General features: G+C 44.6%; 1 protein-coding gene across 2 annotated transcripts in view; it reads right to left on the bottom strand.

Moving 5' to 3' along the window:
• WASHC5 (WASH complex subunit 5) overlaps positions 1–25166 on the bottom strand; it is a 62376-nt gene that overhangs the window by 3096 nt on the left and 34114 nt on the right. For both annotated transcript variants that reach the window (XM_045453698.1, XM_045453699.1), the window contains 11 exons: positions 21688–21789; positions 20565–20744; positions 18948–19072; positions 16432–16594; positions 15929–16031; positions 15763–15842; positions 12033–12136; positions 10643–10772; positions 8885–8981; positions 4451–4604; positions 1608–1695 (listed from right to left, as the gene is read on the bottom strand). In XM_045453698.1, the coding sequence (XP_045309654.1) occupies positions 1608–1695; positions 4451–4604; positions 8885–8981; positions 10643–10772; positions 12033–12136; positions 15763–15842; positions 15929–16031; positions 16432–16594; positions 18948–19072; positions 20565–20744; positions 21688–21789 (1326 nt within the window). The remainder of the gene's footprint in view (positions 1–1607; positions 1696–4450; positions 4605–8884; positions 8982–10642; positions 10773–12032; positions 12137–15762; positions 15843–15928; positions 16032–16431; positions 16595–18947; positions 19073–20564; positions 20745–21687; positions 21790–25166) is intronic.

Raw genomic sequence — 25166 nt, 5'->3', positions numbered from 1 at the left:
CCCTCCCCAACGTTACAAAATTATCTGGGATTTTGATCATAGCTGCAATAAACCTATAAACGAATAAAAACTACTATTTGAGTTTCCTTATTCAGAATGATGGACTCTGAATTTTTATACTTTGTTCTAAACTGTTATTAAAATATCAAAAATAACTTATTTTTTCTAAACCGTGTTTCTTGCGGCGTTTTAGCTTTTTTTTTTTAAAGTTTGCAAGACAGTGAGCTCGTGAGTGGGAGAGGGGCAGAGAGATGGAGAGAGAATCCCAAGCAGGCTCCGCGCTGTCAGCATGGAGCCCAACGTGGGGCTTGATCCTATGAACCACGAGATCATGACCTGAGCTGAGCTGAAGAGGTTGACGCTTAACCGACTGAGCCCCCCAGGCGCCCCTCCTGTAGAGGTTACTACTCCTGGCTACGCTATTTCCTTAATTCTGCGAATGGGATCTTTTTCACACCATGTGTTTGCGTTAATTATTCGTGCATTTACCCTGTACGTTCTCTAATCAGCTTTTCTGTAGTCTTAAATTGGAACAGTTTTCCACATGATTCCAGTGGGTATTCAAGGAAGACAATTACATCCTCTGTGAACAATACAAATTTGTCTTCCTTTGTGCATTTTTTAATTGTCACTTGGTTTACTGCCTTGAACCTGTATGGCCAAAGCCACGGTGAGAGTCGGTACTGCTAGATCACTGTTACGGCGCCGACTTTAGGGGGGATGCCGCTAGCGTTTCACTATAGCGGAAGATGTCGCCAGTTAATTTTTAAAACATCGTCTTTGGCTGTTGTTATGAAAAAGTAACCTGCTAATTAAAAAAAATCAGAATGGCTTTTCAGAATCTATCAAAAGTCTTTTGTATTTTAGTACGAAGCTCTGCACTTTGAGCTGAAACTTACCAAAGTGGGATCATTAGTAAGAAAGGAACAGGAAAGACTATCTTGGGGAGTAAAAAATGAAGTCATTTTTGGAAACCCTGGGTAAATATGTTAGTTGTGGTGTGAACTGAACTGAACTTGCTGTGGGAAGTGGGGGAAAAACCACCCACACAATTATTGCCTCCAGGATTCCCTCTTGGACTGCCCATCTATTCCTCTGGAACCAGAAGCAGGGCTGGGTGAGCTGCTTGGGAGCGGGGCGTGGTAGGGAGGGAGGAGGGGGGTAGGTGCGGTGAGAGTCGGGCTTGTGAAGCACCAAACGCAGTGAAAGGAGGAGCGCTCACAGCTGCGGGCAGAAGGGGGCCCGGGGGGCTCAGAGCATCCACTGGGATGAGCTCCTGGACTGTACCCCTAGTGAGTCCAGGGCCGCTCTTTTTTTTAATTAAAAAAATTTTTTTTAATGTTTATTTTATTTTTGAATGAGAGATAGAGAGACAGAGCATGAGCAGGGGAGGGGCAGGGAGAGAGGGAGACACAGAATCTGAAGCAGGTTCTGGGCTGTCAGCACTGAGCCCAACGTGGGGCACCAACCCATGAACTGTGAGATCATGACCTGAGCCGAAGTTGGACGCCTAACCGACTGAGCCACCCGGGCGCCCCTCCAGGGCCACTCTTAATGGCACCTTTTTACAAAAAGGGCTTTAATATTGTCCTTTGTCTACTGCTTACCCTCCTAGGTAGCTTTGTGTACCGAACATAATCCTCCAGAAACAGGAGGGCACCCACAACGTCCGCAGGCATTTCAGGTATCTTCTGGCTGCAACAGAGAACAGTCTGGATCAATGCACCGCTCTGCACGTGGTGGACCCTCCGTCAAAATACTGAGACTAGAGAAACGACAGACCACTAAAGTCAAAGGAGAAAATCTCTAGAACATCCTCTCGATTCATATCATTATCCTGTGGGTGTATTCTCAGAACATAACCCAGAGGATGCAGTCTGCGCTGAATGGCTTACGTGGGCCTCCACCACACGGCCCCCGCTGTCCGTCTAGACTCACTGCTCACCACCCTGCACTTCGTGATTCAAGAACTGGCAGGTCCCTGAACAGGCCGCGCTTCCCCAGCCCCCAGTCTCTGCGGCTCCATTTGCTCTGCACGCCTACTTTACAAGTAAATTTCTAGGCATCTTGCCAGTTCTAGCTTAGGTTCTTCCTCCTTTGAAAGGCCTCCCTCACTCCTCTGGGCAGATGGCCTTTTCGTACGCTTTGAGCATACTTAGTATTCTCCCCCAAGTCTCGGAGGTTTTCAGTTGTTTGTATGTTGGTTTCCTCGAGGGCCTGGGTCCTGTCTTTAGCCTTCTCTCCTCAGCATCTGGGACGGCACCTGCCCCCTACTGTACATTCGAAGGGGTCCAGTACAGCGTCCAGTAACTTCCCATATGGATCCTACTCGTTCACTCACACAACTGCCACGCTGCCCAAACCGTTCCAGAGCTGTGGATGCAGCAGAGGACGTGACAGGCTTCTCACGGAGCCTACACCCTTTCTTTACAGCGGAAGGAATCTTCAGCTCTTAAAACGATTTCTAATTTACGTACAGAATGGCATTTTCTGATTAATGAAGGATTTCATGGAACTGGATTACTGATTAGTTTCCCTGATAATGTTTTGCTTTGGAAAAGCAGGTTGAAGAGTGGTTACACTTGGAAAAAAGCTGCCGCTGCTCTCGATCTTTCAGTGCAGGACCAGGGCGGCGAGGGAAAGGGAGAGCCTCCATGCATCCCACGCTCCTGATGTCACTGCACTTGAACAAACCAGAAACCGAGCCGTGGCCTGATGCCCGTCTCCTGGTGACCTCTGTCAGGGTCACCGGTAACAGGCTGTGCTACAGCCACGCTTTGTAGTCACTGGTGAGGAAGAATCAGGAAGGATTTGCCAGCTCCTGACAGATGGGGGACTGGGGTTGGGGTGGCCCGTGTGGAGTTCACTTCCCAATCACCTTGGACCAAGCTGACTGCAGCTCTGGCTTCCTCTTCACGGTCCGGAGCCAGATGCACTAGGTTTTTGGGTGCTCACTGCTGCCCTTTGCAACCGACCTCGTTTTGCAATTGCTGCAATTCCATTTCCGAGACTTCCCCATCCTTCTGAGCTACCTTCTGTTTTTTAATTGTTAAAAAGTCGGCTGTTGGAAGCAAGTCTCAGCATACGTCCTAGAAAGACACCCAGCGTCCATCTGTCGTTGGGTCCGCTAACTAAGATGGGGCAGAATTAGCCTGACTGATGCTCTCGGGGAAAAGAGGTCAGGGGTTGAGAAGGTTGCAAGAGGTCAAGAACCCAGTCTTGCAATTCTAGCCGCACTGCACTCCACACAGGACCTGGAATGAAGGAGCTTATGACCCCTCTGCTTTAAAGGGTCAGCTGTTTTTGGAATCCCGGTGTGGGTTTGGGAAACCACATATTAAGTGGTGGGATTACCAACTGGAACCCCCAGAAGAGGTCACGGATGCGGTGAGTGGCCACGGCGTGGTGCACAGGAACAGGTGGAAGTCAGCTTATCTAAAGGAAAAGACCTAAGGCAATCGCTGACATTCACAAAGGAAGGAGACTGCATTTCTTCTAATTTCAGAGCGTGGAGGGAGGCCCAGAGAGCGAAATCTCAGAGAGACAGGATGGAATTTTTCATGCATCACAGTCAGCCACTTTCCAGTGACCAGGGCTTTGTGACCTTGAGAGGTGATGAGTACCTCACCCAGGGGGGTGGCCAAGCAGATCTGGATGGTTCCTGCCAGGGGCATCTGAGCGCTGATTCACATGCTGGCTGAGGTAAACTAAACGGCCTCTGAAATCATGTCCAGTCAGGGGTGCACTGTGAGGACCTGTAAGGTCATTCCCATTAGTCTTTAAGTTACACTGACCCAAGTGACCAGGCAGTACTGTTCCAGACGTTGGATGTGCAACATGCCAGAGAAATTTAGTCAGCTGGCCTGACCCTTCAGGGTAACAGAGGAGGCTCAGGACCCAGCATCTCCTGCAAATAACTGTTTTTTTCTATCCCAGAGAAGCCACATTTTCGGGGGGCGGGAAGAAGAAAGGGTTTACAAGCCTTGTATCCCATAGGAGCTTTGATGTGACTTCTGTTTCCTCATACACCAGGAACCCAGGCCGTGCCCAGGCTGACATGGACGTGCTCCCTGACTCCCGCTGAAGGCTGTGGGGCCATCCTATGCCAGGGGCCCGGCCAGAGGGCCGGGCTCCCTGAGCTCTGAGCACAGCACCCAGGACAGCAGAGGAACAGGCCTGCACTCTCTTCCCCACGGGGGTCGTGAATCCTGGTGATGACTCATCCTTGTAAAATCACTGTGGAGCACGCCGAGGGGGCTCCCCCAGCAGGGTGACTACGGATGGGTTGTCTTTAGTTGCTACGAACAAGGTGGGCCCTGACTTGCTTTACACAGCAGGGTGACAGCAAGTCCCATCTCTACAAGGGAGACAACAGGAGGAACTTCGCACACAAGGTTTATAGCCCATTCTGTAATATTGATTCTGTTCTTTCCAGACTGGCTTTCGGTACCTTGTGCACTGCTCCACTGTGGAGCGGATAAACTGGCCGATCAGCGCCAGGAACTGCTCGGTGTACCGGGAATGAAACTGCTTCAGCAGGGTGAGCAATCCCAGGACGAGCGGCGGCCAGTCCACGGGGTCCGCAGGTTTCCGGCAGACCATTCCTGCAAAAGGAGCGACAAATCACAAATTATGCCGCCAAAGCCAAGGGCTTGCCTTTGGCAATATTTATTCAGCATGAATGCTTGTGAATGTCAACATGTTTGGGGGCCGCGCCTGCACTGGCAGAGGAGTATCTGGGGAACAACAACTCTGGACTACTGTTTGAATTCGGCCCGGGGTTGCTGGGGGCTTCTGGTGGTCTGATCCAACAGAGTCAAACGGTTACTGATTTTTATAACCATCGTCACTGTCTCTTTTGGATAATACAATAACACACGCCGTTGCAGACAAGTTTAAAGATCTGTATCTTTAAAGGGAAACGAGAAAGTAAAAATTAGCTACAAGCAACTTCTGTTCATGGCAGCATGGCATGTTACCCACGCTGAGCCAGTCTCTTAAATGAAAACAGTCTGAATCCCAGATAACATTTCTAAGACGTATCTTTAAACACAATGTTGAACATTATGTGATTAAAGAATCTGCAGAAGCCTGGACGGTGGAAGAAGGAAATTCGTGGAATGGGTGAGTGCCAAAACTGGCTTTTTCACTAAGGACTTCTGCCCAAATCTGGAGGCCTTGGCCTTCTGCCCAGATGGCTGCTTGGGGAACAGGAGCTAGAGCTTAGGGTCTTTGAGGGGAAAGAAACACAATGTTGAAAAAGAACAAAGTAGGAAGACTTACATGGCCTGATTTCAAGACTTCTTATAAAGTTATAGTAATCAAGGCAGTACGGGCATGAGGATAAATAGATCAATGGAACAGAATAGAAAGTCCAGAAACAGTCCCACCCTTATAGGAACAATTGGATTTCCACACATATCCAAACAATTCAATGGAGAACAAGAAATCTTTTCAATAAATGGTGCTGACACTGGATATCCTCACACTCTACATAGAAAGTAATTTTAAATGGACCACAAACCTCAAAGTAAGGGTTAAAACCACAAAGCTTCTAGAAAAAAACCATAGGAGAATATCTTCGTAACCTTAGGGTTAGTCAAAGATTTCTTAGACCGGACACAGAAAAGGACAATTATAAAGGACAAATGGATAAACTGGACATTATTAGTATTAAAATTTTCTGCTCATTAAAGTCACCAGTAAGAAAATAAATAGGTGGGGTTCGCCAGGGGGGTTCAGTCACTTAAGCATCTGACTTTGGCTCAGGTCATGATCTCACGGTTCATGGGATGGAGCCCTGCATGCAGAGCCTGCTTTGGATTCTCTCTCTCTCTCTCTCTCTGTCTCAAAAATAAACATTAAAAAAGAAAAAGAAAAAGAAAAGAAATGGAGCCATGTGAGTAGTGGGTACCATTTAGATTAAAAAAAAAAAAAAAAAAAAAAAGAGTCCATAAATATAAATAACTCCTACAACCTAGCAATCAACCTAATTTAAAAACAGGCAAAAGACGTTAACGCTTAACAAAGAAAGATATAAAGAATGGCCAAAAAGCACGCAGCATCGTTAGTCATTAGGGGAAGGCAAATTAAAAACCACAAGATACCATACACACCCAACAGATCAGTTAAAAGTAAGACGACTTACGTTGCCAAACGCTGGTGGGATGTAAAATGGTCCAGCGCTTTGGAGAAAGGCGTTAAACTGGCCAGACCTTCAGATCCCATCTCTGGGCTCTTGTGAAGACCGGAAACTCTCTTACTTAACCCAGAGATGCCAAAACAAGTTATCCTGACTTCCCTAACCTGGGCCTTGGCAACTCTGAATTTGCTCAAGGATCTACCATACAAGACAATAACGGCAGTCAGAACATGGAGAATTAACCCTTTCCAGGCACACAGCGACCACGATGCTTCACAAAAGGAACTTCCGCTCTGAATGCGGCACCGTGGAGATGCTTCCTTAAAGGACAGACCAAGGTAGGCAGGGGTTTCTTAGATCAGTCTCGAGAGCAACACTCGCAAGGTGAAATAAATGTTTTCTTGCGGTCCAAACACCCGGATGTTCCTTCCTAGTCCTCTTTTTCATTATTTTGGTCCCCAGATTAACACGTCAGTTTAATTCAGGAAAGTAACTGCAGTCAGATAGAGATACATCTCCAGGACACTAAAGGTTTTATTTGTTTTGTTTTGTTGAGAGACCTGGGAATTCAAGGGAATACTTCCTATAAGCAGCTGTACAATGAAAGAAATACTACCTAAGAATGAGACCAGTGAACAGTCTTTAATAAAAACAAGATTATCTTTATGCACTGACAATCCATCACTATAAAGGATCATATATTCTTTTTTTTTTTTTTAAGTTTTTATTTATTTTGAGAGAGAGAATGAGCAGGGGAGGGGCAGAGAGAGAGAGGCAGCGGGCGGGGGGGGGGGGGCGGAGGGGGGATGCAGGGCTCAAACTCACGAACCATAAGATGGTGACCTGAGCCAAAGTCAGATGCTCAACCGACTGAGTCACCCAGGTGCCCCAGAAGTATCATATATCCTTGTTTAGTTGTAACAGGGAACCACAGAAGGAGAACGTGGCTCGGAGTCTTGAGATGAACTCTTAAATCCACCTTGGGGTGGTTCTTTACCCTGATTTTGACCGATATACAGAAAAGGGGTTAGCATCAGTGGAGCACTTGCTCCGGGCCAGGTACTGTTTCTGGTTGGCCCCGAGAGGTTAAGTAACTTGGCCAAAGTCACAAGGTGAGCCCTGGGAAGTGAGCAGTGGGAGAGCCAGAAACCGGACACATGTCTGTTCCTCATTCTTGCAGCAGTATTTATGGGGCCACCGTGCTCTGCAAGTCTGCGCCAGGGACAGGTACTGTTACGGGAGCTGTGCCTGGGATCAAGGAGTATTTTTGAATCAGAGAGTAAAAATCTTAAAGAGACGCCACATCTTTATCCTAAAAGAGCTTATGAATTAGGAAGAGAAATACTTCAAGCAAGAAATTCATTTCAGAACTTCTAGTTAAAAAATAATAGAGTTACATTTATAGAAAAGCTCTTAAAATACTTCTAAAGTAAATTGAACTCTATAGCAGACTTTACAAAGCTCCACTTTGATACAAAGTCTGGAGGCAGAGGAAGTACCTGGGAATCTATTAGAAAAGTAAGAGATGATAAAAAATACTCAAGGTAAAGTGCCCAATGGCAAAAAAATTCGGGCTATGTTCCTGGACAGGACACACACACTGGAAGGTCCTGGTAGCTGTTGCTCGTACCGAGTATTTTCACATGGCATCATATACACATCTTAAAGTTTCGATATTCTGGTGTCGGTCTTCTCTCCTTCACCGTATCATTACTTTTCATACCACAGTTCCCGATACACACGGGAGGCTCAGGACACTTGTGAGAAGGAAACATTAACCAAGTTTCTCTCACACCATGATCAGCTGCCTCAACATTAAGGAAAGCACAGAAGCAAAGATCCCACACATTTTACAGGTTGGATAATGTTTGGAAATTAAAGGCGGACCGTACTTAGTTCGTGGTAAATCCACTGTAGGGGGACCCAGGTGGATCAGTCAATTAAGTGTCTGACTCTTGATTTCGGCTCAGGTCATGATCTCATGGTTTGTGAGTTCGAACCCCACATCTGGCTCTGCACTGACAGTGCGGAGCCTGCTTGGCATTCTCTCTGTCCCTTCCTCACTCTCTCTGAAAATAAATAAATAAACTTAGGGGCACCTGGGTGGCTCAGTCCGTTAAGCATCCGACTCTTGCTTTCAACTCAGGTCATGATCTCGTGGCTTTGTGGGTTGGAGCCCATGTCGGGCCCATGCTGACAGTGGAGCCTGCTTGGGATTCTCTGTCTCCCTCTCTCTCTGCCCCTCCCCAACTCATGCTCTGTCTCTGTCTCTCTGAAAATAAATAAACTTTAAAATAAACTTAAAAAAAAAAAAAAAAAGGCAAATCCACTGTCCACATCACGAAGGAGCATCATATTTCACAGGCCCAAAGACATGCACTTTATAAACACACAATGAAGGGGTGCCTGGGTGGCTCAGTCAGTTAAGTGTCCGACTGATCAGGTCACGATCTCACAGCTCGTGGGTTCGAGCCCCGCATCAGGCTCTGTGCTGACAGCTCGGAGCCTGGAGCCTGCTTCGGATTTTGTGTCTCCCTCTCTCTCTGCCCCTCCCCTGCACACACTCTTGTCTCTCTCTCCCTCAAAACTAAACACTGAAAAAAAATTAAAAAATAAAAACAAACACGCATTGAACTAAGGAAAGGGCTCGTAGGTGACGCAGCATTCTCTGTATGAAGAGCTGTTTGGTTAGGTATGAATCCACTGTTACTGTTACTTATGGCAAAAAATGTCATACGGTACCTAGGTTCTTGTTGTACTGAAGTTTTGGCAACTGCGCGATCAAAAATAGGAAGTTGACAATTGGAAAATAGGGTAGGCGCTTGGTTGTTATGTATATCTGGAAAGAGAAAGGGAAGCAAAATTGATGGTCTCTTCACCGTGCGCGATACCACAGAGCACATTTTGAAACGGGAAGCTTCCACGTTATTTCATTTTGCTCTGCAGACTACCTAAAACTAGGAGGGTTCCGTTAATTTGCCGCCTTCAGAGTTTCATTTAACGCCACTGACCCCTGCAAACATAAATCCCTATATAAAAATCAGCCCTTCTGGGAAGGGAACAATTTTGCCTAGAGAATAGCAGTTACTTTCCCCGGGAATCCTCTTAATGTCGTGAACCACGGGAGAGGGGGGATGGGCTAAATGGGTGAGGGGCGCTAAGAAATCTACTCCTGAAATCATTGTTGCACTAGATGCTAACTAATTTGGATGTAAATTTAAAAAAAATAAAAAATAAAACAAGTTAAAATAAAAAAAATAAAATGAAAAAAAAGAAGAAGAAGAAAAAAAAGAAACAACCGGAGAGGGGAAAGTGTGATGAAAGCAAAATGCACAAATTCAACGGAGAGCTGTAGGGAAGGGCAGAGGGAGGGAGGGGGGAGGGAGGGAAAGGGTTGGGCAGAAGGAAAGAAGGAAAGAAGGAAAGAAGATCCACCCAGCCAGCGAGTGGTATTAAGTAAGTAGAAAGCAAGCAAATGTCTCCTGTGTCATTCACTTTCCCTTGTGCAATGTCACAGAGCAGTCTCCACCCCCCTGCCCCCCACCAGGTCTTGTGCAGCCGGCAGAGTCAGGGCAGATCCCGCTGTCTCCCTGCTTCCCTCACCGCCCTGGGAGGCAGCGTGGCACTCTGGCCAGCAGCCCCAGCTCTGCTCCAACTGGCTGGCTCTGCCGCATATGCTACAGTGGAGCCCCAGTGAGGTCATCAGCCTCTCGGCCTCAAGTTCCTCACCCAACCACGGCACGTTTCATGGAGCTGCTGAGATGGAGTGACATCACCCACGGTCGGGGTTCGCAGTGCTTGGCACGTGGTGAGCACTCAAAAAAAAAATGTTAGCTGCTATTCAGGCTCATGATCTTTCATCCAAGCCCGGGGGGATCATATAGATTTTACAGATTTTAGAGAAGTAATAAGGGGTGTAGGTAACACCTTACCACCGAAGTCATCAGTATTTCTGCATCAAAACATGAATATTCACAGAAGCATAAACAGCCTCATGTTAGTTCGGGACAAGTTTTGCCACCAAATGAGATCTGGCACCAACTTGTGAAAAGACTTTCAGCTCTCAGAGGTTTCTGGAAACTAGAAGTACAAAAGAGCGTCTGAGGCCCCCAGATGATGGCTGTGATTACTATCAGCCACGGAGGGAAGCGTGTTTGGGCATCAAGGATCAATGCCATCATTTAGCAGCAATTCAAATCCCCAACCCCGGACAAACCTAAAACTGATCTCCCACAGACAGAGTACTTCTCACTTTTCAAGGAACTGCGGCAAACACCGTGTCTCTCGATTCCCACGGCCCCTATCAGGCAGGGAAGGTGTGATTCTCCTGTTACTCGTGGGAGATTGAAACTCAGGGAGAGTGAGGGCTTAAGAGAAGGGAGGTTCCGGGATTGGAACCCAGGTTCTCCCAATATTTTAGCAAGTGACCTGCTCTCCGGGCCGAATCCCCCTCGGTACCATGCGCCTCCCACCACTCTGTTCCTTATTTTCATCGTTGACCTTATTCAGTGGGTTGTGGATGCCGGCTGCCTCCAGGTAGGCTGTGATCTCATACAAGAGTGTGTTGTCTTCTTTGGGGTAAGGAAGTGAAGGGTCTTGATAGTGGGCTTCGATGTCTGCTAGGAGAGCCCTAGAGGAGAGACACAAAACAACACGAAGCAGGGATAAATGTCAGCGATGAACGCAATTCACGTATAGCAGTCAGTACGGGCTATGACATCATCTTTCGGGGCCTCAGTTTTCTGATCTGTAAAACGAAGGCTTGATCCTTCTAGTTCTCAATTTCTGTACCTGTGACCGGTTATAAGTGGAAAATTTGACCTAGTATTGTTTTATCTTTTGGAGTTAACCCAAATCAAATGCTTTTACTGTTCCAACTTTTTTGATTAGAAAGAATTTTGTTTCTTATTATTTAATGTTTGACAGAGCGTGAGCAGGGGAGGGGCAGAGAGAGAGGAGGGCAGAAGATCTGAAGCAGGCTCCGTGCTGACAGGCTGATGGCGACAAGCACGATGTGGGGCTCGAACCCACAAACTGTGAGATCACGACCTAAGCCGAAGTTGGCCCACTCAACTGACTGAACCTCCCAGGTGACCCTCACTGTTCCAATTTTTCTGAACTGACCGAACTGTTTTCAATACCTGCTTTGTCAAAAGCACTGAGTTATTTATTTATTTTTAAAAAAAGTTTGTCTTAATTTTATGGAGAGCACACACGCATGAGTGGGGGAGAGGGGCAGAGGGAGCCCAAGATAGAATCCCAAGCAGGCTCTACATTTAGTGCAGAGACTGACATAGGGCTCTATCCCACGACTCTGGGATCATGACCTGAGCTGAAATCAAGTCAGATGCTCAACCGACTCAACTGAGCCATCCAGGCTCCCCCAGATGTTTATTTTTAAGTAGAGGCTGGAAACGAGAGCAGGTTGCTGGTGAGGCGGAGGATGTGACTGCACTCCGGGATGTGTGCCCACGGTCACTGCTGGTAACTAACACACTTCTAACTGCCCTCCGGATGATCAGTGACCTAGTCCTGTGGAGATCCAGCTGTGCATTTGGTAATAACTGCTTTCTCAAAGTGTGCAAGTATTTAGCACAAGGTCTGATGTGTACTAAGTGATCAGTAAACGTTGGCTGAATAAATGAAATCCATCAATAGCGAGTAAGAGAGAGAGAGAGAGAGAAAGAGACTGAGACCAAGAGACAAGACTGAGGGAGGAGGCTTACAAAGACGGGTTCGATTCTGTCTTCCCTGGGAAGGAAGGCCATAGGTGCAGACGGCCTCCTTACCCCAAAAGAACGTAAAAGAGTACGTACTGAAGAAACTGGGGCGCTAACCGATAACGAACAATCCGGGCCCACGGATGGCTGTTTCCAACGCCGGCACTTACTTATTGAGATTCTCCAGAGCAGCTGCCAGATGTTTGGAGTCAAACCGACAAGAATAATTTAACTCGTTGGCAATCTGCTGTCTCAGAATCTGCATCTGCCCCACCTGTGAACGAGGAAGAGGAAGAACAGGTGGAACACGCCACGCTGCAAAGGGACGGCAAGGAGGCAACACAAAGACAACAAGTTTTGACTGGAAGGATGACAACATTCCACAGGAAAATCTCAGGATCTCCTGGACTGGCTCCCCGGTGAAGACCAGTGTCATCCTTGACGGAGCATAAGGAACCCTGCAAGGGACGTGTGGACAGATGCCTATACGCCAACCTCAAATATCCCCAAAGTCCGATATTTTACAAAGTGACCCATTAACGTTCCGTTGTTCATGTATCAAAAAGGTGTCTGTATTGAAGCTCTATTAACGACCTTTTGCAATAAGTTCTCCAAGCTTAGTAGCTGCGAATGAGAAGCCCTCCTTCCTTTATTTGTCCTAAACTGAACTTTCTGGAGTCCTAAGGATGCCATTGTACTCCGTTATCCTAAAACTTGGTGAATATAAACCTATCTGCGTCACCTAGGATTACAGTTCACATAATCTTCTGGGTTATAAAATAACTGACATAAATTTTCCAAAAAGTCCCTTCTAACAATGATAAGCCCTCATCCATGGGTTCCTAACCATTTTTTTTGGTATCCTGGACCTCTCTGGGAATCTGGGGAAGCCTACTGACACAGTCCAAGAATAATTCTTTTTTTTTCTTTTTAATGTTTATTATTTATTTTTTAAGAGACAGAGACAGAGCATGAGCAGGGGATGGCAGAGAGAGGGAGACACAGAATCCGAAGCAGGCTCCAGGCTCCAAGCTGTCAGCACAGAGCCCAACGTGGGGCTCAAACCCGCAAACCTTTAAGATCCTGACCTGAACTGAAGTCAGACGCTGAGGTGACTGAGCCACCCAGGCGCCCCAGAATAATTCTTTTAAATGTGCAAAATAAAACATAAAGGATAACAATGGCAGCCAGTTGTAACCAAGTGTAATTCTCAAACTATTCAAAGAAGAGATCTGTGATACAGAATTATGTTAGCGTGGTGGATCAAGCATGTAATTTCCGAGCAGTGATGAGCATAAGCGATACGCGGAGACGTCTAGGACCCCTGCCAGGTGACGGGAAAGTACCTCTGGTCAGGTCTGGGGCGGAGTTCACATCATTCCAACAAAGTCCCAGTTGTTGGCATCAGGAAGTCAAAAGTAGACTGTAACTTTCTGTGCCAGTGAATTCCTTCTTTTCTGTTCTAGGGAAGCTATCCCCAAAAGATTAGCAAGAGAGAGAGAGAGGAGGAGGAATAGGGGGAAGGTGTTTTATAATGTTAGCAACGGTGAGGGAGGAATAGACACATTTCCTCTGAGTGGTTGGCAGCAGAGAAAGGTTAAGAAAAAAAGAGGGGCCTTCCCGAAGAGCAAAGAAAAGATATTTAGATAAATGGAGCTCGTAACAGTTAAAAGCGTTAAATGGCCTCAGATGTATTACTTTTGGCCACTATTCTTACTAGATTATTATTCTACTTACATGAAAAAAATAAAATCCAAAAAATGTTTTTATAAGAAACCTTTAGAAATAGAAAAATACTATTATTTGAAAATTAGAATAGGGCAAGGCCAAGAAGACAGTGGGTTCCCATCAGGCCACTCAAAAATGTCCTTTCAACTTTGATCTGCCCCATGTAATTCCTTCTTTTTCATGCTTATTGTTGACAGAGAGAACGAGAGAGTGTGAGCAGGGGAGGTGCAGAGAGAGATGGGAACACAGAATCTAAAGCAGGCTCCAGGCTCTGAGCTGTCAGCACAAAGTCTGAAATGAGGCTCGAACTCACGAACCATGAAATCATGACCTGAGCCGAAGTTGGATGTTTAACCGACTGAGCCACCCAGGTGCCCCCCCCCACCCCTGCTCTGCCACGTAATTCCCTCTTAATTCTACTCTATGTCCAGGATTCCCTTGAAAATACCAATCTAGAAATGGAAACAGAAGTAAAGGCAGTTTAACCTAACTTACTCTTATTTAAATATTGAATCTCAGTGACCAACATTTTCTCTTCGGTGCTCACCGACTACAAGCCTTTAAGAAGATTCTGGAGAGACTAAGGAGGCTGGGAGGTGATGCTATCTACCTATCTAGAGAGATCTTTGGGTTGTCATCTTTCTCCGTTTCTCTAGAGTTGCACGGATAGGGCAGCCACAACCGCATACGGCTATTTCAATTTAAATGGATTTAAGTGAATAAAATTTAAAATTCAGTTCCTCACTCCCACAAGCCATGTCTTAAGCGCTCAGTACCTACGTGGGGCCAATGGCTACCAGCAAACAGTGCAAATATCTCCATCACTGTTCCAGATCAGCAAAAGACAAAAGGACAAATTGGTCCTTTGAGGGCTTTATGTAAAGAGCACTGACTTGCCGAAATACTTGGGTGATTACTGAAGGATCAGCACTTACGACTCACAGAGGTCTGTAAGAGCCACTAGGGAACCTCTCTGACGCATCCCTGCAACCTCCCTCAGCCTCCCACAGAGGTGAGACTCAGGCCTGTCCGACCTCAGGTAATTCTCCATTCCTCCTGAAAGCTTTCCAGCAATTAGAAACTTAGCCTGAGAAGCTCTCAATACCTGGAAATCACGCGGCTAAGGGACGTCCAGACATGGAACAAGAGGACATCCAGCAGAGCCAGAGGCTCTGTGTGTTACTTAATCTAAGTTTCCAAATTAAAACACATTTTTTTTCACTGCAATTATGGGAAATATATTGTGAATTTGGCTGAGGCACCACGAGTACTGTCTCAACGAACAACTAACAGAATTGGGAACAAGAGAATGGAACTTCCGCAAATTCCCACAGCAGCCTACACTTTTCCTGTGGTAGGTGATGTCTGTAACCACGGATTGGTTTTCCACCAGGAAACCTCCTCTTTCCTACGAGACAGTACGTAGGCTTTCTGAGGGGGGCAGCTAGTGTTTCCTTCAACTCTGTCTCGTAGCACGTGACAATGATTTGCACATGAGTGTTCGACAAAGCGCTGCTGAAGGTCTTGGATCATCACGTGATGAGAGAAAGACGCGCGGAACACGCAAAGCCAATGCCACAGCGTGAAGGCAGGAGCACAGATGAGCGACTCCTAAAGTGGACTTGCATTTCCATCCGCCATGTTAATCTCTTCACCTCACTTTCTTACTCGTTTCCAAAGACCCGGTGTTCTCTGCAGGGTGTAAGGATAACCTGTGTCCTAGAGAACTTGGCTGTGTAACATCTGTGCGGACACAAGAGGGGAGAGAGGCCAATGTCCTGTTCTAGCACCTACTTGGAGAGGACCAGGGCTGGACACTGACAGAGCCGCTCCGTAAATAAACCTGTCACACCTCAGGACAGACCACCCCTGAGGGAGGAAGTTTCCATCTCCTAGTGTGAAAGCACTTCTTGTTCCAGGTCATTCCAGAAAGTAACTGCTTTCTTCAGGTTAAGCAAAACGATGGGCCACATAAATGAAAACATACTCGAGAACAGCCCAGAAAGGAAGATAAAGGACAAATGAACTTAGAAATAATGATACACTGAAGTGTTGCATTTTTGCTTTGATGACGCAAGAAAGAAGAGTAGCTCCCTTTGGGTGACAAAGTTATAAGAAGATAATAGTTGAAAAAATACAGTACTGATGATCACCCTCTCTCCCATGACATACCTTCATTATAGCCTCGAGATAAGCTGTCCAAATCTTCTGTGTTTTGGCAATGGCGGAAAGATAAATCTTATTCGAATTTGCTGAAAGGTGAAAATAAAATTTTCTATTTAGTGAATCTGGAAAAGCTAGTGTTACCTCCATCTCAGACTGGTTTCAGAACACTTACCCACTATGCTTTTTAGGGGGCTGACAGCATTCATTAGGGTTTTCAAGGTATCCTGCACAGTTCTGTCTCTCAGGATAATTTTCTGAAACATACTGAGGAAATTCTAAAACACGAAGACACAACGGAAGAACCAAACATGATGAACAAAATGAACAACACTCCAATGAACTCAAATGTATATGGAACACAGCCTGGGCTAAGTCATAAAATGTTATAAAGGGTGACAGGGAAACGGCAACTTCTAGGTCCTGTTAGAAATACCCCTTGCTCGGAGGAGTTGTTGGTTTCAAAGAGAGTCTCAACTTCCTCACATGAAACTCCCAAAACCGGTCCACCCAAAAAACTACCGTGTTGGCCAAGGAAATTCTAGTTTATTCTCATTTCTTATCTACCTGACAAGAAGCATGTATGTGTGTGCCTCGTGTCAGGATAGGAAAGCATGAAAGAAAAGTTAAATCTCTCCCAGGGTAGCAGGAACCATGCATGAAGGCCGAAAGGCTCACCTGTAGCTCTTTGACAATCATAAAGCACAGAAGCCTGTCTAATCCGTTCAGACCGAAAGTCCCCAAGGTGGTCTGGATTTCTGAGAAGAGCCGGCTGCTGGTCACTTCTTGGTGAGTCTTCATATCATACCAAGTGTTCAGCTGGTCAATGTGACATGTCATTCTAAAAGAAAGACAAAAAACTCAAAACCCAAAAGCAGCTCAGAGGTCATCCTGAGGAGATGGGAGACGTAACAGGATTTGGGCACCAGATATAAGGGATGACATGACGTGATTCGTTTAATAACGTCTGCGTCCAGGCACCCAGTGTATCTCATGGTGAATGCCCAATGGGCCAGGAAGGCAAAATTCAGTGAAATCACCGTTTCCTGCCCTATGCCAGGTCACCGCTTGGACTAATTCATTTCCACTGAGTTGGACTGTTGTTTGGAGCTGAGCGGAGAGGCCAAGGTCGGATTTGGCTGTCAGGCTGGAAGGCATTAGTGCCCAGTTTTCGCTCCACGGCGTCATTCCTTAAACTCCCAAAGATCGGGATGTAAGAGGCTCGTGTCATTTCCACTTTGATAAGAAAAGAACTTTGAATCCTGCTGCCCTATCAAGCATCTGTGGCTATGGCAACAAAGACCTTTCGTCTCTCCTCCCAGTTCTGGTCACCAACCAATGATTCCTTTTAGACTCAGGAGTGCGCGGACGGCAATGCTAACAACCAATGGTATTTACTGAGCACTTCCTCGGCGTCAGGTTCTGTGCTCTTCGGGGTCATTGTCGTCATGGCTCTGCAACACATAAGCTGTGTGACCCTTGTTTTACAGACGACACAACAGAGCGAGGCCTGATTCCAACACCATATCCTTAACCACCATCTTCCTGTTCTCAAGTGCTGGCACGGGGACCTTCAATCGCTTAAAAATACGTGCCCAGAGCCCATTCCTGGGGTTTGACTCAGCAGGTCTGGGGTGGAAGCCCAGCCTCTGAAATTCCAGTAAACTCCACAGACGACACGCCCCCAGTTCTAAGACACATCTTTAAGGACACATCTTTAAGAAATGAGGCACGGGAGCGAAGGAAGCTTACATTTGGAAGTAAATGGGAAGAACAAGACTTCCAGAACTGCATCCTACTTTAAGGCTTCGAAGAGTCCTGATTCGATCACCCAGGGCTGGCACTCTGAATGTGTCACTTGAGAGGCTCCCCATGTCGATGAGTAAGCCAATAACATGACATGGAAATCCCAAGCATGCTTAATCCTTCCTACAAGTCTTAACATGGCATTAGGTGGATAGTCTTCTAGAAGGGCTTCGGTGACCCACCCATGGGTACCCAGAAAGCAGGTGTTACAAAATGTTTTTGATCATTTACTCCTTTTGGCCCATGAGTCACAGACAAAGTTCATTTATGCTGTAACTTTTGGAAGAAGTTTACATATAGTGTGCCAAGTGCATAACTTTTGAAGAGATAAAATAAGCCAGAATTTGAAGGCTGTACAAAGGAGACATGTCATAAGGCCATTTAGCTTACACAAATTCAACTATGCATGCCCAGCTGGACAGAGAAAGAAGAGAAGTCCTCTTTTCCTGGGTAATCCCACCAACCATTCTACTCAGTGAGCATGTGCACAGGGGTAGACAGGACACAGAAAACGCGAGCCGGCCCTTCCTTCAGCTGGGCTTCGTACCGACTACCTCATCAGAAGCTCAACTGAGAAGGAGAAGGAAAATGAGACGTAATGAGGGAAGGAGTGTGCAAGGGTCTCCCATGGTGCCCACCTAAAATATTCTTAAGGGTGATTTTGACCACAGGAGATGTTCACTCATGTGACTGTGTATATAAACTGTGATCCACTGTACGCAAAGCTATGCAGCCTGCCCTTAACAGCACGGCACTTAAGAGCTGGGCCCTGGAGTCAGAGGGCTGGTGTGTATTCTGGATCTACCATTTAGACCCAGATCTTGGGCAAGTGACTTAGCTTTACTAAGCCTCAGTTACTTCCCTTTAACATGGGAAGAATAACAATGCCTATGTCAGAGATGGCTGTAACGAGTATCAGGGATGCGTACAATGTGCTGAAAAGTGTGTACAAGGTAAATGTTACACAAGTGCGTGGGTGTGGGGGTAATCTCCAAAGGTCAGGGTCTGATAAATGTAAGACCTGGTGGCTGGAATGGAGGAGTGTGCCACAGTTACAGGTACAGATGAGCAAATCCGTAATAAAAAAAGTTTTAACATACTAGGGAGTCTGCAGGCCCAAGTGAGTAGAAAGTTAGTTGGAAAGTGAGAAGAACATAAAACTAACAGGTGGCTGAACAGACCTGAAAGTTATTTTGATCTCCATTTCCTTGGTCTGGGGTCTCCTTAGTCCCACTGCAGAAAATACCCAGTCTCAAAAAAAGTGACTCTAATAAACCCACTAGAACGGATCCAAGTGTGGTAGGAACAAGGGTGTGATTTGAGGAAGATGTTCAGAGACTTCTATTGTCCACAGTGTTCAAGGCCCAGTGGAATTTAGATACACCTACTTTGGGTCTGTGATCCTCAAGATTTCTCTGCAGAGTCGACCAATAAATGTTACAGACTCGTCCACAGGGGTAAACTTTGGTATTGGGATATGAGTAGACTGGTACATACTCTGCCAGTCCTGAATCTAGAAACAAAACAAAACAAAACAAAACAAAACCATGAACATTTAGTACAGTGGGCCCTTGAACAACACAGGGGCTAGGGCGCTGACCCACACAAGGTTGAAAATCCACATACAACTTTTGAGTCACCTAACACTTAACTACTAATAGCCTACAGTTGACCAGAAAAGCCTTATCAATAACATAGTCCATTACCATATATTTTGTATGTTAAATGGATTATACGTTGTATTTGTACAACATAAGCTAGAGAAAAATGTTAAGAAAATCATAAGGAAGAGAAAATACATTTTACAGTACTGTACTGTATCTATTGGGGAAAAACCAGTGTATAAATGGACCCCTGCAGCTCGAAATGAACCCATGCAGCTTAAATCCGTGCACCTCAAGGGTCAACCGTACGTCTTTGATAAGATAACCAGTTATTCTCTTTCTACCTAGTTTTACAAATATGATGTTGCATAAACAGTGACAATAAATGCTCCTTGGTTTTGAAGAAAAAAACTTAAAACTGGGGTAATAGCCCCCGAGAAATGCTACATGTAACATTTATAAAAGAAGAAATATTTGTGAAAAGTGAAGTGACTGAGGAGAAGTTAGAAGAGAGATGGGAATTTCTGGCTTTTTGTCTTCTAGGTTAACATGCATCGACATGATGATAAGATTCCAAAATATCACAAGGCTGGAAGATGCTTAATCCTTCAAAAATGTCACGTGAATCACGTCAGTTCCCTAATCAAAAACTTACTCCTTGTCAACTACTGACTAAAAATCAAACTTCTCAGCCATGACACTTAAGAATCTGGTGTTCAAACGACCCAATTAAAAAATAGGCAAAGGACTTCAGTAGACATTTCCCCAAAGAAGACATCCAAGTGGTGAATGAGCACATGAAAAGATGCCCAACATCATTAGCCACCAGGGAAATGCAAATCAAAACCACAATGAGATACCCTTTCACCCCTACGGGGACGTCTAGAATTTTTTTAAAAAAGCAAAACAAGAAGCGTTGGCAAGGATATGGAGTAATGAGAACCCTCAGATGCTGCTGGAAAGAATGAAAAATGCTGCAGGTGCTGTGGAAAATGGTCTGGTGGTTCATCCGTAAGGTAAACATAGAACTGCCACATGACCCAGCAATTCTGCTGTTATGTGCATACTCCGATCAGGCCAACTGAACTCCTTGATCAAGCCTTCTGAACTCTTGATCACGGGAGTTATGACATTTACAACAGCTTCATTCTGTGGCCATTTAATTACATCTCCCTCCTCCTTAGGACGGTAAACTCTTGGAGGTCAGGTGTCCTATAAACTTTTCTGGAACCCTCACGGCTCCTGAATGTACTCTGAAGGGATCTGTGACTATCTAATGCTAACCGATTTTTAGTAACTATTTAAATAAATTTTCTTATTGCTATTTCTGAGGTTCAGGGCATGTATTTTAAATGTCTGAATAACAAATATGGTCCAGAATTTTAAAGTTTAATTAGATACCTTTGTTCTTAAGAAGTTATTACACTCTTGTTCCACATTATAATTTATAATACGAGAAACTTCTTCCTGCCAAATCTTCAGACCATAAATGTTGACATAGTCCTGTATGTACTCAAAAGAGCGATGGAATCCATCCATGGTAGCCCCCAACTCTTTCAGCTTGGGCATCAACTCACTTGGCTGTGCAAAAGAGGAAACACAAATCTATTACACTGGGGTAGACTGTCAACCACTAATATCTACATTAGACTTTAAATAAGACCCCTCTTTAAAACACAGTGAGAGTTTAAGAGAGCTTTGGGGAAATACCCATTTCCTACCTCATCCAGCATGAGTGGCAACTTATGTCAGACATTCAGCAAAGAAGAGGTTTCATTCATTTGGGAGGGGAGTCTCACACAAAAGAATATGGAAAATGAACGTTGATGATTTCTCTCATGGTCATTTGATGAATACATCCAACCTTCAAATACTTAAAATATTTTAAATTGAATTTACTGGAGTGAAAAGAACCCTAGATACAAGTTCTAGGCCCATTTTTGTTTTCCTCCTGAGAAAAATGATCTATTAGGTCAAGGCAAATAAAAAATTACAGGCCAGGGGCACCTCAGTGGCTCAGTCGGTTGGGTGCTGACTTCAGCTCAGGTCATGATCTTGTGGTCTGTGGGTTCGAGCCCCGCATCAGGCTCTGTGCTGACAGCTCAGGGCCTGGAGCCTGCTTCGGATTCTGTGTCTCCCTCTCTCTCTGCCCCTCCCCTGCTTGCTCTCTGTCTCTGTCTCTCTCTCAAATAATAAACATTCAAAAAAATTAAAAAAAAAAAAAAAATTACAGGCTTTATAGTCCCGATCTGCTTTAGGGTTAAGAAATTCTTTTAAGAAGTGACCCTGAATCACAGATATCCGTTCAATTCTTAAATTGGGGGATTAACAAGTGAAGGAAAGGGCTGGTTTTGGTAAGGATTTTCTTATCATAAGAAAGGATTACAACATAGGATCAAAAAACACATCAGTGTATTGCACTGACCATCATATATCAGGTATGTGTTAGGAGGAAAGGTGTTGTTCACAATAGTTCTCCAAGCTGGGCAGAGAGAAAGGACAGACCCACTTGGTCATCTGGTACCTTGGCTCGGGGGTTGAAGATCAGTCCCTTATGAAGAGCAAAAGCAACACGTTTAACTAGCTCCTTTCTTATTCCATCTTCCAGCAACTGTTTTGGATCCACCTACGTGCAAATCAAAAAGCAATAAATGGCCGTGAGGAAAAGTTCAGCCATGACGAAATCCAAAGGAAAGACAGTTTCTGGAATCTGCAGGGAAGCACTTTCCCACCCCATTTCCCAATGATTGGGACTTTTCTCCTTTCCCGTCTCTTTGATCTTGTGCAGCTTGGACAGAATTGTGGAACCTGTCACCTCTTTAGGACTCGGCTGGCCTCTGTAAAATTCATGATGGTAATTTTACAACATGACATCCCAAAGATGGTGGGTATGAAGAATTTTAAAGTGCCTCTCTCATTTTAATCATTTCATTAAAAGTAAAAAGTGCCTTTTCTTCTCACCAGGAGCAGAGGGGAATGAACGACCTGGCCTTGCCTTTCTTCCAGGCACCACCTACATCCACATGAGCAAGCTCAAACTTGGGGTTGGACAGACTTAACAATTCTCTTTTCTTCCAGCATTCTTGGAATGCTGTTTGTAGTTAGGGAGATAAAACAGGAAGGCAAATCTGCTATCTACCTCTATAAGCTGATTTTGCTGGTTCTTTTTTCTATAATGAGAAAGCATCCATTATTTCCTAAAAGACAGTCTCCTGTCAAATCCAGAAAACATCAAATAGTTTTAACATAATCCCTTGAAATTCCCTGCAACTTGTTTCTTATATTTTTAATTTGCAAAGTACCATTACTTTTAAAAGTCATAAAGACAAACGGATGGGTTCCATCTGGGTTTGATTATATTTAAACTTTAAGAATGGCAATTGCAATGAAAGTTACACAAAATACAAGAGCCAGGGAAACATGCTGAGCTACACCATGACTATACCATCAGCAAAAGCCAGACTTCGGACAAACAACAAGTCAGAGGCTGTGGGTTCCTGACCAGATAAACTGTGAGAAAGGAAAAGAATGGAGGAGAAACCTGAAGACTTAAAAGACAGAATGTATTTTTTTTTAAATGTAGTGTCCACAGATTGACTTTAGATAATAAAACTCTAAATGGAGAGACTAGGATTAGGTCAGGGCACATGAGGAGGATCCTGGGGTAGGGGCTGGGAAATTATATTTCTTGGCTTGGGTGGTGGTTGTAATAACCCATTAAACTATGTAAACGGATCTACAGCTTTCAGTATTTGTGCCCTATTTCACAATACAAAGGTAAATTATAACTAGATATAATCAATGAGGAAAAAGAAATCAAAGAAGTAACATGACATTTCCAAAGAAATACTCCTTATAAAGAACAGATTTAGTGAGGGGCACCTGGGTGGCTCAGTCGGTTGAGCATCCAAGTGTTGATTTCAGCTCAGGTCACAATCTCATGGTTTGTGAGTTCAGGCTCTGAGATCAGCTCTGCATTGATGGCACCAAGCCTGCTTGAGATATTCTCTCTCTCTGTCTCTCTCTCTCTGTGTCTCTGCCCCCCCTGCCACTCGCATACATGCACACACATGTGCATGCTCTCTCTCTCAAAATAAATAAACATTAAAAAAAAAGATTCTTGGGGCGCCCGGGTGGCTCAGTCGGTTAAGCGTCCGACTTCAGCTCAGGTCACGATCTCGCGGTCCGTGAGTTCAAGCCCCGCGTCAGGCTCTGGGCTGACGGCTCGGAACCTGGAGCCTGCTTCTGATTCGGTGTCTCCCTCTCTCTCTGCCCCTTCCCCATTCATGCTCTGTCTCTCTCGGTCTCAAAAATAAATTAAAAAAAACGTTAAAAAAAAATTTTTTTTTTAAAAAAAGATTCTTTATTAAAAAAAAAACAGATTTAGTGAAAAAGAATTAACTGTTTTCAAGAAAATAAAGGTCTTAAATGGTCCTTCCAATTTTTCTAAACCTTTCACCAATCTATAGAGTGCTTGCAGCTTAGAGAATGCCCCTTGCACACAGCCCCTTCCCTCACATTTCTATCCCCTCCTCTGAAGTTAATAACAGTTAACCCTTTTCACATGGATCCTCCAGACCTTTCTCTATTAATTTCTACACATAAATATTGTCCTCAATACATAGTTAATTTAAAAAGTCTAAATGGGACCATAATACGTATGTATACACACACACACACACACACACACACTGTTCTGCAATTTGCTTTTTCCACTTTAAATTTTAGAAATCTTTTGGTGGTAAAAGCTTTTTTTAACTTTTATTTCTTTTTGAGAGACAGAGACAGAGTGTGAGTGGGGGAGGGGCAGAGAGAGAGGGAGACCCAGAATCCGAAGCAGGCTCCAGGCTCTGAGCTGTCAGCACAGAGCCTGATGCGGGGCTCAAACCCACGAACTGTGAGATCATGGCCTGAGCCGAAGTCAGAGGCTAACCACCCAGGCGCCCCGAGTGGTAAAAGCTTTTTGAACGGCAGCCAAACAATCTCCAGTAGGAACACACCATGATATATTCAGCCATTCTCTCACTGATAAATGCTTAGATTATTTCTATTCTTTTTTTGTATGGCTACCTCTGACAATGAACATCTATACATACATCTCTGTGTATATCTCACTTGTTTTACGTCATATGGATTAAAGGACACTTACACATTTTATAAATGTCTGAAATAGATGCTTAACATTAGTTGGCTGAAGACTTGTGAGGGCCGGATCTGTTACCGAAAGCTGAACTGTTAGACTGTTAGAAAGTCTACTGGGTTGAATATGGTCAAGATGATATTCTCCCTGGCTCTCATCTGAAAGACTGTAGCAAAAGATCTGCCTTTTTCGTAAGCAGGTTCTCTTTTGATAATTATTGTTGATTATGAGGTATTATACCTTTTCTGTACTGGTCATTTTGCATGTAAGATGCTTAATCTGGTCCCAGGATTTATCACCACTTTATGGATTAGTAAGAAGTGACTACCTCCATGTATACTCTTTGCATATCAACTGAATTAAACTGGCATCAGGTCTAAAGGATGTTCAGTGGGTTCTGTGAATATTCTAGGAGTACAATGGTATTTCAGCACACATCCAGAAACCATACACTAAAGTTTCATTTCTATTTAGGTTTTCTTGGATTTTATTAACATAAGTGTTAATCTGGCAATTCAATAGACACACATTTTTTAAAATAAAAATCAGAAATATATAGATTCTACTGATGTCTGATAAATGAAAAAGAAATACAAGCACCATGAATTCTATGAATGGGCACATCTCTAGTCATCATAGGATTACAAATTAAAATAGTATGGAGATAACACTTTATACTCTTTGGGGAGCAAAAACTAAAACATAGATAGTAACACATATTGTCAAAAATGTGGACAGACACCAGAGAAACAGTCATTTCAGAAGGCAATCTGGCAGTACTTAGAGAAATTAAGTATAAGTACACCCTAAGACCTAGTGACCCAGACCTGGGGAGGCAGATTTCAGACACAGGCCCTACAGCA

The sequence above is a fragment of the Leopardus geoffroyi genome, chromosome C3 (assembly GCF_018350155.1).
Source record: "Leopardus geoffroyi isolate Oge1 chromosome C3, O.geoffroyi_Oge1_pat1.0, whole genome shotgun sequence".
In the NCBI taxonomy this organism is placed as follows: Eukaryota; Metazoa; Chordata; class Mammalia; order Carnivora; family Felidae; genus Leopardus; species Leopardus geoffroyi.
This window is presented reverse-complemented; position numbering and strand designations above follow the sequence as displayed.